At 63.2% G+C, this 14,940-nt stretch overlaps 1 protein-coding gene across 1 annotated transcript; it reads left to right on the top strand.

Annotated features, from left to right (window-relative positions):
* The first annotated feature begins 865 nt into the window (after positions 1-865).
* On the top strand, positions 866-13,654 carry LOC130838932 (uncharacterized). Its single transcript, XM_057712657.1, has 8 exons — positions 866-2,446; positions 2,919-2,977; positions 3,404-3,459; positions 3,675-3,972; positions 5,365-5,486; positions 10,665-10,773; positions 11,300-11,410; positions 12,234-13,654. The coding sequence occupies exons 1-8, from the start codon at positions 1,497-1,499 to the stop codon at positions 13,307-13,309; spliced, it is 2,781 nt and encodes a 926-aa protein (XP_057568640.1). The 5' UTR covers positions 866-1,496; the 3' UTR covers positions 13,310-13,654.
* The last annotated feature ends 1,286 nt before the right edge of the window (positions 13,655-14,940 follow it).

The raw sequence follows: 14,940 nt of genomic DNA, 5'->3' as shown, positions 1-14,940 counted from the left end.
CACCTGGTTCCCGCAGAGCTCAGGGAGGCCCTCCTTCACCCTCCTGTGCGTGGGGGGCGGGGGCCTTGTGCGCAGGCGAGAAACGGGCAGACAGGTCTGCCACGATGTAAAGTGGCCTGGCCGAATCCACCAAAGCGGAAGGTGTGCCTCTGACCACACGATCCCACCCTACGTGTCGCCCACCAGCAATGCTTGTGACAGGCGGGGGCCTGTGTGGTCACAACCCCTGTGCAGCGCACGGAGGTGCCTCACTGCTGAGTGAGGAAGGGTCCAGCATCCACGCGTGTGAGGTTCCGGGTCTGGTGCGATCGGTGTTGGGTGGATGGATGGATGGACGGATTGGGGTGCTGGTTTCCCGGCTGTGTTTGGATGAGGCGTGCCCAAACCTGCCTGTTCATAGTTCGTGTACTTGCACACACGCCGCGCTTCAATCAACAGCACCAACAAAGCCAAAGGGGGAAAGGGCGTGTGAGGGGTGGGAGGAAAGGAAAGCAGTGCGACCCTGGTGAGCAGGTGCGGCCTTACCTGTCTAGGGGGAACATCACAGACCAGCGCCTTCAGAACACCAGCCCACCTCTGACGTCCTCCACCCGTGGAGGGCCGGCCTGCGCCCCCCGCCCGCCCCTCAGAGGAGGCTTTGTCTTCAGCACCGGCGCTGCAGCGGAGCGAGCTGGGGGCCGCCACGTGGCTGGAGACAGAGGTCTACCCTTGAGTGGGTGACCTTTTGCAGAGGCAGCGGGGGCTGTCAGGGGAGCACTCGCAGCTCTGTCCCCGCCCCTCCCCGGGGTGGGAGTGCTGGGGGCAGGGCTGCCTTCAGTCAGCAGGGGCGGGGGGCTGGGGTGAGGGTGGGGCACGGAGAGTCAACCGTCAGCGACTGTTCTGAGGCTTCAGGCAGCAGGTGGTAGCTTTGCGTTGGGCCTGGAAAAAGGTTGGACGTCTCAGAGGCAGGTCGAGAGAGGGGGTCGCACCCACGATACCTGGAGGGGAGGTGGGCTGAGCACAGGCACGGCTGGCCCCGCGGCGGTGGGCTGAGCGCCGAGCAGCCTGGGCCGACGGTGCCATGCCATCTAGCGGCAGGCCTGGTGCCGTGGCCCTCACGGTGCGGCCCGGGCACGCGCCTGTCACGTGGCCGCCCTCAGGAGGAGGGGCTCTGTGGATGACTTTAAAGATGCCAAGGAAGGCAGGCAGTCCCACAGGACAGGAGGCGGCCAGAGGCCTAGAAATGTCTGGACCTGAGCAACCACACCTCCAGAGAAAAGGCGGGGCGATGGGCTGAGGACCAGGACAGAGACGCTGAGCCTAGAGGGCTGGCACCGCGGACGGAGCTTGGGCTCCTAGCTGGGAAGGGACGGGACCCTGGTGGAGAGGCCTGGGACCATGCCTGGGCCGATATCTGTCCCGCCAGGGAGTGGGGGGCGTGTGCAGTCCCTCCCGGAGGAGCCATGAGTTGAGCAGGACCCCAAAAGCAAGCACCCCTCCTGCTCCCTGGCAGGGTGATGCCGGTGCTTGGCCCCCAGAGGCGGCTGCTGGGCTCCCTCAACTCCACGCCTCCAGCCACCCCCCGCCTCGGGCTGGCCGCCAACCAGACGGAGTCCCCGTGCCTGGTGGTGTCCATTCCCGACGGGCTCTTCCTCTGCCTGGGGCTGGTGAGTCTCGTGGAGAACGTGCTGGTGGTGGCTGCCATCACCAAGAACCACAACCTGCACTCGCCCATGTACTACTTCATCTGCTGCCTGGCCGTGTCCGACCTGCTGGTGAGCGTGAGCAACGTGCTGGAGACGGCCGTCATGCTGCTGCTGGAGGCCGGCGCCCTGGCCACCCGCGCGGCTGTGGTGCAGCAGCTGGACAACGTCATGGACGTGCTCATCTGCAGCTCCATGGTGTCCAGCCTCTGCTTCCTGGGCGCCATCGCCGTGGACCGCTACATCTCCATCTTCTACGCCCTGCGGTACCACAGCATCGTGACGCTGCCCCGGGCGTGGCGGGCCATCACGGCCATCTGGGTGGCCGGCCTCCTCGCCAGCACCCTCTTCATCGCCTACTACAGCCACACGGCTGTCCTGCTTTGTTTCATCGGCTTCTTCATAGCTATGCTGGCGCTCATGGCGGTGCTGTACGCCCACATGCTGGCCCGGGCATGCCAGCACGCCCGACGCATCGCACGGCTGCACAAGAGGCAGCGTCCCGTCCACCAGGGCTTCGGCCTCAAGGGTGCAGCCACCCTCACCATCCTCCTGGGCATCTTCTTCCTCTGCTGGGGCCCCTTCTTCTTGCATCTCTCGCTCATCGTCCTCTGCCCTCAGCACCCCACCTGTGGCTGCGTCTTCAAGAACTTCAACCTCTTTCTTGCCCTCATCATCTGCAACGCCATCGTGGACCCTCTCATCTACGCCTTCCGCAGCCAGGAGCTCCGGAAGACCCTCCACGAGGTGCTGCAGTGCTCCTGGTGAGCTGCCGGGCGCAGAGAGGCGGTGCTGTCGTGTGGCCCGAGTCCTGTGTGGCTGGGGCAGTCCCTTGGTAAAGAGGGTGGATGTGCGGACCCTCTGGGGCCTGAGAGAGGAAACGCACAAATCTCCAGGAGGAGCTGTGGGGCATGGAGGAGGCTGGGGGACGGCGGGGCACTGCCCACGCCTGGAGAGCCCTACCTCCATCCAGAGACCCGCCGCACCCACTCTGGGCACTGTGCCCCCATCCTCACCCCCACCCACTGGGATGTGGCATGTGTCGGCAAGAGTTGTCCCAGTGCTGCTCCAAGGACTTTGTGACCAGCAAGGAAGAAGGCACAGGGCCACAGTGGGAGGGTGGGACTTCTCTCTTCTGAGGCTCAGTGGTGACCAGAGAGCCAGGACACAGCCCATCTGTCTGCACCACACACACCCGGCAGACAGCGCCAGCCACGCCTGCTCCGGGTGAAGCAGGGGCCGTCGGCCCGAATGGGGGACGGGGACCCAGGCTCTCAGGGCCAGGAAGCAGCCCAGTAATAAATACTATGCCTGGTGCAGCCTCCTGGCCATCTGTCTTGCCTCTTTCCAGAAGCTGCTTGAAGCTTGAGGTGGAGGAGTGGGGGCGGGGGTGGAGAGGGAAAGCAGTCCGTCCCAGGAATCAGCCGGAAGCCAGGCTGGCCTGCCCCCCAGGTGAGGAAACCACAGCCCGAGTGCCGGAGGACCCTCCTAGGGGAGGGCGTGGACACACGCGACCCTGTGTCTTTGCTTTCTCTCTGGGGTGCAAACCCCAGCCCAGAGCACCTGGAATAAGCACGGCAGCTGTCCTGCCCCCAGTCACCTTGATGGTGACAAGACCCCAACGCTGTCCAGGCTGCCTTCAGCTGCAGCAGAAGCAGGACCGTGGTGACGCATGTGTGGCCCTGGCCAGAGCGTGGCCCTCTCTCGGCCCGGTCCTGCAGCCCCACCTCCACCTCTGCTGCAGGGTGCCTGGCGGCTGGGGTCTGCTCTCCTCCAGGTACCGCCCTTCTGGGTGGAGGGTCAGTGCTCCGCCAGCCCTGGGAAGTGTGAGGCAAGGCCACTCAGGATGGGGGGAGCCTGCCCAGGGGCTGCAGGGGTGTCCGAGTCCTGGGGGGGGGCCTCCGGGGTGGACCAGGCTGCCTGGTGCTGGGAGCGCACGGGTCCTCCCTCTGCTGCAACCCTGAGCTGAGTTCCTAGCCGGTTCTTCCAAAGACACAGCACACGGCCGACCCCCTTCCTGGTACAAGCTCAGTGGAGGAAAAAGTGATGCTACGAGCCAGCCCCTGCAGCCCCCTGGCCAGCCACCCCAGCTCTGTCCCGGCCAGTACCCCCCAACCCACGCTGGCAGCCCCAGCCCTGACTGCTGACCTCGGGGCTGGGAGCTGGTTCCCAGCAGGGCTGGCCTTTGCTGGGAGACGGGACGATGAGTCAGCCTCGAGCCGGGCACCAGAGCCCTCCGGGGATGGAGGGGGTGCTGGCCTGGCCCAGTGCCATCCCGCAGGGCGGCAGGGTGGGGGATGGGTCCTGGTCAGCAGGATGCAAAGCTTCTTTCTTTGCTCAGCGGGGAGGTGCAGCCAGACCCCCTGAAGGGGGACAGGGAGGGGCCCCAGCCAGCTGGAAGCCAACCACAGAAAGCCACATCACGGCCACGCTGTGGGGGAGGGGCGTCTCTTGAGAACAAAAGACCCATTTCTAGACTTGCCAGACTGGGGAGCTTCAAGAGGGGAAAGCGGGGCACACACAGCTGTACCTCACGGGTAGTGCGAGCACACAGACAGGAGCAGGCCTGCGCGCCGTGACTGAGACCCTTCTTGAAGATTTCATTACTGAAATATCAGAAGGACTTTACCATAGGTGGTTTCACTATAGCGCCTGACGCAGGAGACTGCTAGGCCGGTGGTGGTGTCCACTGCGTGTCTGCTTCACCCCTCTCTCTTCTTCTGACCAGTGAACTCTCCCTTATGCCACCACTGTCTCCCTACAGAGGCCCCCCTGCCACACACACCCCCCCAAATGTCCTTAGCCTCACTTGGACCAAGACTCCAGGGGTGCGAGTGACATCAGGGAGTGAGTCAGACAGAAACCACGGCCCCACCCCCATCAGTTCTGTGCCTGGCTTATTTGTGTCCTTATGACAATTCCTGACACCAGTGTTCACTGAGCAGCAGCTACATACCAGCTGCCATGCCTGGCAGGGGTACAAAGCTTCCCCACATGCTAGGTCTGTTTGGAATCTCACGGCAGCCCCCTGGGGAAGAAGGGGCAGGTGGCATCCCCCCACTGCAGGGAAGAACAGTGAAACTTAGAGCTGCCATATCAACCCACCGCCACCCTCCTGCACCCACAGCCCTTCTGACTTAGACGTTTGGGAGCCTAGCCCCACGCTTGCTTTCTTCTCGTTAGAATTCAGTGTCTGCTGCAGCCTTTTCCTGCCTCCCCCACCGTTAAGGGATCCGGCAAAGCTCAGAGTACCTGGTCTGCCCCTCTTCGACACAAGACAGGGAGCTGGGAGGCGTCCACGTTGGCCTTTCGTGGTGGGAAGATGGGGTTGGTCCCTAAAGAGGTGTGGACAAGAAAGACCCTCTGCGCAAAGCCGAGGGGTGAGGCTGCCGGAGGGGTGGGGTAGAGAAGGCAACGGAGGCGGGGACCGAGGGCCAAGGGGGGCTTCTATTGTCCTCCCTGGAACTCGCCAGCCCCCCCTTTCGGGTGCGCGGGGGCCCCCAGACCCTGGTGGCGGCGGGAGGAGGCGCCGCAGCGCGCTGTCGAGAGGGGATGCGCGGTGCTGATGCTGCAGCCCTGCCGCATTCTGCGGCGGCGCCCCCGGATTGGCCGCGCGCGGTGACGCCAGGCCCGGCGCGGCGGGCGGGGCCCAGCGTATAAGAGCGGGCGGCGGGGGCGGCAGGTCCTCCGCAGCCAGCCCCAGCCCGTCCGCGCGCGTCCCGCAGCCGCCCGCCACACGCACCGAGCATGAGGGAGATCGTGCACATCCAGGCCGGCCAGTGCGGCAACCAGATCGGGGCCAAGGTGAGGCCGCGCGCCGCCGCCCTGCGCCGGGCCCCGCACCCGGCGCGCATCCCGCGTGCCCTGCTTGAGCCGGTCCCCGGAGGGAGGGAAGCAGGGAGGCGCTGCGCGCACAGAGCCGCACCCCGAGCCTCACGCGCCACTGCCAAGCCTAGAAAAAGAGGACGGGATTGGCCTCGCTGCGGGCGGCCGGGACTCCGGGACGCTCCCTCTGCCCTTCCCACCCCCACCTTTCCTCTGCCCCTCCCAGGGTTACCTCTGGCCCGCGGGAGCACAGCGCAGGTCAGCGGCTGCGCTCCATCCACCCGCCGCGGCAGGTGCGGGTCGCGGGCGCTGGCTGGGCGTGGCCCTCTTCTCTGGGGTCGCAGCTCAACCTCAAGCGAGGTGGGTGGGGTGGGCAGGTTTGGGTGGGGCTCCCCCAAAGCCATAATGATTCCCCTGCCCCCACCCCCACCACGCCAGGAACTTGATATCCTCCGAGGGTCCAGAGACACCCGCATGCCCCCACCTAGCTTTGACCGCCCTCAGCTTCCTGGCCCCACCCTTCTCCTTTGTTGGGGGAGGAATTGGGCCCGGACTCGGGATGACCTTGGTCCAGGACTGGACTCTCTCAGTGTGGCTCCGCCTGGGCAACCCCGCGTCCCTCGGCATGGGGTGGGACCAAATCCACTTCGGGACAGAGAGTCTCTGGGTTGGAGGTGGAAACAAAGCCGGGCTGGGGCGGGGGGGGCGGTGCAGAGCTGCCTCACCGCTAGGCCCCTCCCCTCCATTGTTAGCCCACCCCACAGATGTTGGGACTGAGGCGGGAAGGGGATGGCGTCATCCCCGCCTGAGCCCAGGAGACAGGTGTCACATCCCCAAGTCCAGGGAAGCTGTCCGTTGTCCAAGGTCACAGCAAGTGGAGACAGAGCCTCTCCGCCTCTGGCGCTCAGTCCCTGCAGACGCCCAGCGCAGGGTTCAGGCCGGGTGGGTGGGGCCTGCTGCCTCCTGTGCTCTCCTCGGAGCAATATAGAGGAGGGGCCGGGGCCTTTGTCAGCACCAAGGCCAGGGACCCAGCCAGGGATGGTGCCGAGCTGGTTCCCCAAGGAGGCAGTGGGAGGAGACAGGTCCTGGAGGGGAAGGGGGCAGGAAAGGCTTCCTCTGGAGGCTGTTGCCTTGGAAACCGGGCAAGAACAAAAAGCTAATTACCACAGGGCTGGGGCAGCCACGTGGCTGACATGTGAATTGCAACTCGGGCTCTAGGGTGGAAGCGCCTCAGATGGGGGCGGGCTTAGTGGGGAGACACCCTAATCACCGAGGAGACAGCTGTGCCTGCTTGAGGAAGGGGGCTGGGGGAGGGGAGGCCTGGGGGACCGAGGCTTCCAATTAAATCAGGGCTCTGGAGGCCATCACTGACAGCTGCCCTGCCAAGGGCTCATTAACGGGGTCACAGGGGCCAGGCCTGCCCTGAGCATCTGCTCCACCGAGGGTCAGGGGTCACCGAAGCAGGGCAGCCTGAGTCCCGCCATGAGCCTGGGGGGGGGGGGGGTGACACAGTCCCGCAGCTTCCTTCCTTGGCGGGACGGGCGCAGGCCAGGCAGAGGCAGGTCATGCCCTGCGGCAGCCCCGTGGGTGGGGGGCGGGGCAGAGGCGGCAGCCCGAGGGCCGGACAGTGTCCTCCGCGGAGGTTTTTCCCCGCTTCAAGTGCAGTGGCCCTTGGGTTTGCTCATTCCTTTTTATTCATTTTGGCTTAATTTCCTTAACTCTTGTTTGTTTTTAAAACTAATATCTGATCCTTTTGAACAACTTAAAAGAGAGAGGTGGGTTTGGGGAGAGGGGAATCGCTTCTTCCCCTGCGACCGCTGCCCTTGGCAGTGACCAGTGGAAGCATTCGAGTGGCTTCCTTCCGGCCTCCCTGCCCTGGAAAATCTCCAGGGCCGGACTGGAAGTGCTCAGGGCGTGTGGGGCACTGCCCGCCCCGGCACCCGGCGCCCGCCCCGTGGACAGGCCGTCCCTTGGGCTTGTTTGTTTCCTGCTGGGGGGAGAGCAAACCCTTTGCCGCCCGTCACCTGCAGCCGCTGACTGGGGAGGGCAGGAGGGGCTGCTTCCCTGCTTGGAGGCGGGCCTCCGGCCCGGGTGCTGGGGGGGGGGGGGGGGGCTATGAAGGGAGGTCAGGGCGAACGGGGCTAGGAGGCGACACGGCGACACGAATGACGTGAGTCGTGACTCGTGACAATGGTCACTCCGTGCTGGGCGGTGCGCCTCTCAAGGCTGCGGTCAGACGGGGTGTCGCCCTGCCGCCAAGGATAGGAAAACTCCGGGAGGGACAGGGCAGGAGTCTGAATCTAGGCCTGTGCGGACACCTCAGGATGGGCGGAGAATCCCCAGCCCCCACGATGGGGCGAAGCGTCTGGGGATCCCACCTCCTCCCCCGCGGGGCAGGCGGGTCCCAGCGCCTTTGTCTGCGCCCAGCCTCGCGGCCGTTGGGCGGGGCCTCGGGGGCGGGCTCTGGCCCTGGCAGCCAATGGGAGGAGGGGTTTCCCGGTTTCCGCCCCCCGCGCCCCCACCCCCTGCACCTCCCGGTTGGGTCCAGGTGGCGCGTGCGGTGCGCAGGGCGGGGGGAAGGCGCGGGGTCTTGGAGGCGCTTGAGGCCCCGCAGGCCGCCGGCCCTCGCTCCCGGGAGCCGCCCGCCCCGCCGCGTCCGGCGGAGGTCAGCACCGCGGACAGCGCCGGGCGCCCAGACCCTGGGCTCTGAGATGCGAGGCCCGGCGGGGACGCTGGGGCGCGCGCGCCATCGCGCAGTTTTATCATCTGTAACGATCGTAATTATTGTTTAATTTATAACACAGTATTTTGTTATTTATTAAATGTTATGTAATGTAGGTAATATATTCTACTAAGCTCTTTATTAATTTAAATTACAGTTTGTGTTCGTTTTAACTACTATTGGCAACCAAAGCTATTATTAACATATTCTCCTTTTAAAAAGTTGAAACATTCCAGATAAGGCTAAAGTGCGCATTTGAGCACCTCGCCCCTCTTCAGGAGGGACAAGTTGTTTTCCATTATGATGGTCCATTTTCTGTGCACATACGCCCGTGTATTAACAATGTAGCATCTGCCGTGAGGTTTTCATTCTTACTCTGCACATCAGGGCGATGTGCCTTTCCCTCAGGGTGTGCCTCGGAGATCTGCTGGTACCAGTGGTGATCCTGTATTGCACAGAATATTGCAAAGTACACGGATTTTTTTAAGTATCTTTTATTTATCAGTGAATATGCATTCACACATTTAAATAACATCTAAGGCGTTTTAGCTCAGCGAGCCTAGCATGTGCTAACTGCTTTCATGTGTCAGGCATTGAGTTGACAGCTTGAAGTGGGTACCATATCATGTCCACTTTACAGATGAGAAAACAGAGGTCCCGAGAGGTGGAGTCACTGGCCCCGGCCAGCGCCAGGGTCTGCACTCACTCGGGTCTGTTGCATTCTGGAAGCCTACGCCTTCCACAGCTGGGTCCAGAGAACTGTGCATGGATGTATTGATGGTCGGGGGGCGGGGTTGGTGGCTGAGTCACTCTCTCCCGCTCCCACACTTGTCATCTCCAGCTCATCCCTTCTCTACAGGCTCTGTGGGTGTCCCTGAAGCCAGAGGTTTGGGGTTTCCCAGGGCTGTGGGGCTAAGGCCCCCCGGCTCAGGCTTTCCTGAGGAGGGCATGGGGAACCAGGACATGGGAGGAAGCTCTGACCAGGCCCTGAATGCCTCAGTGACACCTCTAATTACAGCATTAATACACTCTTAATGCACAAAAAAAGAAGAAAACTTATCAATGACAAAAGTACACAAAGGAGGAAGAAGTCCAGCCTCCACCCTGGCTGTGACCCGACCTCTGATAACAGTCTCTCTGGGTGAACTGCATTTTATAATAATGACACTGTTCATACTTTCCAGGTTTAAACATTTTTTTTTATTTTTAACTAACCTTTTTTTTTTTGAGACGTTAACATGTGCACATGACAAACATTCCAAAAGAACCAAAGTGTGTGCTGTGCAAAAGCCTCTCCCCAGCCCAGGACGGGGTGGGTTGCTGAGTGTCTGTCAGAGACGTCTGTACACAGAGACGCACGTGAAAACTGACTTCGAGCTGCCTTTCCCACGGAGCAGTCTTTTCCCCAGCACGTGACCCATGTGTAGGGGCCTCCACACTCGTTCTTCTGAGAGTCGCCCCGAACCTGAGGGGCGGAGGGGAGGGCACCGGTGACCACAGCCTCCGGCCGGCGCGGGCAGCCTGGACGTGCCCCTGGGGCGCGCCGCGGTGTGCAGCCTGGCCTTCGCCCGGGGCGCGCGTCTTTGAGGGCTGATGATCCCGCATGGTGCTCACTGCTCATGCGCGTCACACAGAGGAACCTGCTGTATCCTCACAACACTCTGGCTTCATCATCAGGCCTGTTGAACAGGTGAGGTCACTGAGGCGCAGAGAATCCTCAGGGCCTGCCCAAGGTCACGCAGCTGGGAGGGGTGGTCGCGCTCCCGAGCGAGGCCCTGTGCGGTGCTGTCCTGCCCCAGTCCTGAGAGGAGCGGGGTGGGTTCCTGCCCAGGGCGAGCAGGGCAGGAGGCAGTGAGGAGAGCGAGCCCTCGACGGGGGGCTGCTGTCTCAGCTCAGACGGGCTGGGCGACCCCCGGCAAGCCGTGCCCCGCTCAGGCCCCTGTGGTTCCTGTCGGCTGGGGCCTCTGATGTGCTGGACACTGCCAGGCCCGGTCGCTGGGGGGCGTGCGTGCCCGGGGCCCTGTTTCCGTCGCTTACCTTCCCTGTGCCTCGGCTTTCTCACCTGGAAAGAGGAAATTAAAAAGAAAAACACCCCAAGAGGGTGAGTATTACTTACCTCCTCATGGAAGAGTGACTGTCTGAGGCCCTTGGTCAGCAAGGGGAGAGCTGGGTCTGGGGGCCCGGGTCCGTGTCAGGTGAGCCCTGATCTGCGCTGGGGACTCTGGTCTCCGTGGGCCTGCATATTTATTCCTATTTGTTATGACAATTTTCTTACAGACATCAGAGCTTGGGGTTCTTTCTCAAAGTCACTCAGAGGGACGCTTGGAGGCTTCGGGTCCAAACCCCTAATTTCATCCCAGGGCTTTGAGGCCACGGGAGGGAGGGGGCCTGGCTGGGGTCACGGCCACATACGGACCCCTCTGTTCCCCCTGCAGTTCTGGGAGGTCATCAGTGACGAGCACGGGATAGACCCCAGTGGCAACTATGTGGGGGACTCGGACCTGCAGCTGGAGCGCATCAGCGTCTACTACAACGAGGCCTCTTGTGAGCTCCCACCCTTGAGCAGGGCGGGGGGTGGGGGGGGCCTTGCTGCCGGGGCCCAGCCTCGCTGCCCTCCTTTCGGGTGGCTGGCAGGTGTAACCCGAGACTCACAGAATAAAGACAAGGAACGCTAGTAACCCTCGCGAGATTCACGTGTGTTGGATGGCCACGAGGCTCACGCACCGTCCAGGGGAGCGGCCAGGGCTGGGCTGGGTCCCAAAGGCCCCTCCACGGGGCCCACTGGAGGGTCCAGAGCAGGGTCACCTGGAGAGGCTGGGAAGGAGAGATTCCGCAGTTGGTGTGAAATGGTGTCCTTAGTGAACTGGCAGAATACTAGCTTGCCCATGTAGACGTGGGGTTTGGTCGTGGCTGTCTGGGTGTCAACCATGACCCCCTTCTCCCACTTGGTTCCTGCCTCTCTGACCCCAGAGTCTGAGCTCTTAGGGTGAGAGCACGAGCCTGGCAGGACTCGGGCGGCAGGAGGGCGCCTAGCTTCTGTGACCCACACAACCCACCCCTCTGCCCTCAGCTCACAAGTACGTGCCTCGGGCCATCCTGGTGGACCTGGAGCCTGGCACCATGGACAGCGTCCGGTCTGGGGCCTTCGGGCACCTCTTCAGGCCTGATAACTTCATCTTTGGTAAGTTTCCCCCGTCCCTCTCGTGGGGGACTCCCCTGCCAGCAAACCCAGATCAACAGAAACAAGGGCAGAGTCACCCCTGCCTGTGACCCTGCAGGGCAGAACTGGTCTCCCTGATTTGCAGCTGGCGACAGAGTCCCAGAGAAAGCGTTCTGTGCAAGGAACAGAAACCACCTGTGATTTCAAGCAGAACAATATGTAAAACAGAGGTTTGAGCTTATAGGATCGATAGAGAGCTGGGGGTGGGAGGGGGCGGAAGCGGGACCTCCAGAGGGTGCCAGCTCACGAGCGTGTGGCATTGCCGTGGTCAGGAGGTCAGCGGTCCTCAGGCCTGTGACTCTGGTCCTGCCCCGAGCCAGGGCCCTGAGTGCTCACACAGCGACAGGAGGAGGGCCTCACCCTGTTTCCATCTCCCAGAGTTCAGCACCCCAACTCATGGGCATGACCCCCATCCTGACCCCAGGCTGCAAGGGATTCTGGGGGTTGTCGTTTAGCCTTCCAGCACAGCTGGCCAGAGGGTGGGTGGACTGGAGGGGAGGGCTGATCGACTCCCCCAGGAGCCCCTCGTGAGGTAGAGCAGGAGCCGGAACTCCAGGTGCTTCATTTCTGTCCAGACCCCATAATACTGGGTGCCAGGCAACAGCGTCCCCGACACGCAGTGTGGCTGGTGCTAAGAGCCAGGGAGAGGGTGAGAGGTGCAGGCCACCCCCTTCTTGGGGGGCAGATAGGCACAGGGTGCTTCTGCAGTTGCCCCCCGGGGCGGGCTGTCCAGGCAGGGGCTGGAGGTCTGACCCCGTCTGTGTCTGCCTGCTCCCCCTCGCAGGTCAGAGTGGAGCCGGCAACAACTGGGCCAAGGGCCACTACACGGAGGGCGCTGAGCTGGTGGACTCGGTCCTGGACGTGGTGCGGAAGGAGTGTGAGAACTGCGACTGCCTGCAGGGCTTCCAGCTGACCCACTCGCTGGGCGGCGGCACGGGGTCCGGGATGGGCACCCTCCTCATCAGCAAGGTCCGCGAGGAGTACCCCGACCGCATCATGAACACCTTCAGCGTGGTGCCCTCGCCCAAGGTGTCGGACACGGTGGTCGAGCCCTACAACGCCACGCTGTCTATCCACCAGCTGGTGGAGAACACGGACGAGACCTACTGCATCGACAACGAGGCCCTGTACGACATCTGCTTCCGCACCCTCAAGCTGGCCACGCCCACCTACGGGGACCTCAACCACCTGGTGTCGGCCACCATGAGCGGGGTCACCACCTCCCTGCGCTTCCCGGGCCAGCTCAACGCCGACCTGCGCAAGCTGGCCGTGAACATGGTGCCCTTCCCGCGCCTGCACTTCTTCATGCCCGGCTTCGCGCCGCTCACCGCCCGCGGCAGCCAGCAGTACCGGGCGCTGACGGTGCCCGAGCTCACCCAGCAGATGTTTGACGCCAAGAACATGATGGCGGCCTGCGACCCGCGCCACGGCCGCTACCTGACCGTGGCCACCGTGTTCCGGGGCCGCATGTCCATGAAGGAGGTGGATGAGCAGATGCTGGCCATCCAGAGCAAGAACAGCAGCTACTTCGTGGAGTGGATCCCCAACAACGTGAAGGTGGCCGTGTGCGACATCCCGCCCCGCGGCCTCAAGATGTCCTCCACCTTCATCGGCAACAGCACGGCCATCCAGGAGCTCTTCAAGCGCATCTCGGAGCAGTTCACGGCCATGTTCCGCCGCAAGGCCTTCCTGCACTGGTACACGGGCGAGGGCATGGACGAGATGGAGTTCACCGAGGCCGAGAGCAACATGAACGACCTGGTGTCCGAGTACCAGCAGTACCAGGACGCCACGGCCGAGGAGGAGGGCGAGATGTACGAAGACGACGAGGAGGAGTCCGAGGCCCAGGGCCCCAAATGAAGCAGCGAAGGGGTGGGACGTGGCCGCGGCCAGGACCCAGCGGTCTGTCCCCCAAGCCACGTAGCCACTGACACACCCCCACCCTCGCCCCCACCAGGTCTGGTCACCTCAGCCTAGGGCTCCCGAGGGTTTGTCCTTCAGCATTTACAGGCCCCCCCCCGCCCTGCGTGAGTCCGCTCGGCTGTCTCCTGCCATAGGTCAGATCCATTCCATGTGGCCCGTTTGTCTCTCTGCTTTATTTTCAGCTCCAGGCCTGATGTTTTATGGTTCGTTTTGTTTTTTTTTACTGTTTTGTGTTTCTATTTTGGTGGGACACGTAATAAATTTATTGCTGTCAGATACCCATCTGGTGCTGGAGATTTCTTCTCATTTTGGAAAGTTGGGGCCAGAGGGGTGAGGGGGGCAGACAGGGAGACCCGGTGGGGCCACTGTCTCCCAAGTGGGGGCTGAGACAACCTGCGTTTGGAACCTGCAGGTGTCTCAAGGCACAGCCGCTGCGGGGGAGCTCCTGGCAGGAGTGTTGGAGAAGGTGGCCGTGCCTGGAGGAAGCCTGGAGGTCCTCTCAGGTGACTCGGGATGGGCCCCATCCCACCCAAGGTGACTCACGCCGCAGAGCTTTCCTCTGGCTTTTCTGTGTGCTGGACACTAGAGGCAGGCAGCCAAGACCCAAACCAGAGTGAGGATAGGGGACCTTGAGGACACCCCCGGAAAGTGTGCTGTGTTGCAGGTTTGGGGTTTGGGCCCTGGGGAAGGGCTGGTCAGCTCAAGGAGTTGTGGCCCCAGCACCTGGGCGGGGTTGGGCGGCTGGGAGCGAAGTTCTGGCCCTGCGCGCCCCCGGCGGTCATTCCTCATGGCTGCAGGGCACTGGGGATCCTGCTGGAAGGGGAAGCCTGGCCGCCCCTCCCCGCACAGGGACAGAAGGGGAACCCCAGAGGTGCTGCCTGCCTGGGGCCCGGGCGCGTCTGAGGAGAGCTGGACGGGCCCCCCCCACACCCCAGCCCTCGAAGCCCAGGGTCTCATCGAGCTCCGCTGCCCCAGGACAATGCTGTGCCGACCTTCTGTGTGGATACCTGTGCAGAGAGAGGCTGAAGGGGCTGATCTGGACCAGGGAACAGAGGCCTGGGCTCTGGCGGGAGCGGATGCTTCCCGGCGCCGGCTCCGTGCTGGGCCCGCTGTAGCCCCTCCCACCGCTGACCCTGAAGAGCTGTGCCCACCCACCTCACACGAGGCGGCCGGCTCACAGCACGCGTGACTGTCCTTTGGGGTTCCAGCCCTGCGCTGGGCCTTCCGCACGGGGTGGTGAGGGCCCCGGCCCCACATGCACGTGGCTTCACAAGGCTGCAGCCTCCACGCAGCTGGGGGGGAGGGGCGGCCACAGCTCAGGTTCTCAAGGGGCTCGGTGGCCCCCAGAGCGTTGAGCCTCCTGCCGCGTGTGGACAGATGTGCTCCTGATAGGCCGGGGCTCGTGCCGGGCCCTGGGCGCAGGTCTTCCCGGGCTCTCTCCTGGTGGATGCAGACCTGCGCCTCGTTACCTGTACAGGGACGCCACCAGGTTCCCAGGCAAGAAACGAGCTCAGAAAAGTGAGGGTCTGCCAGTTGGCAGATGGCACAGCTGCGGGTCTGGCCCAGGC

This window comes from Hippopotamus amphibius, chromosome 16, assembly GCF_030028045.1.
Source record: "Hippopotamus amphibius kiboko isolate mHipAmp2 chromosome 16, mHipAmp2.hap2, whole genome shotgun sequence".
NCBI lineage: Eukaryota > Metazoa > Chordata > Mammalia > Artiodactyla > Hippopotamidae > Hippopotamus > Hippopotamus amphibius.
The sequence above is the reverse complement of the archived record's forward strand: the minus strand, read 5'-3'. Positions and strand labels throughout refer to the sequence as shown.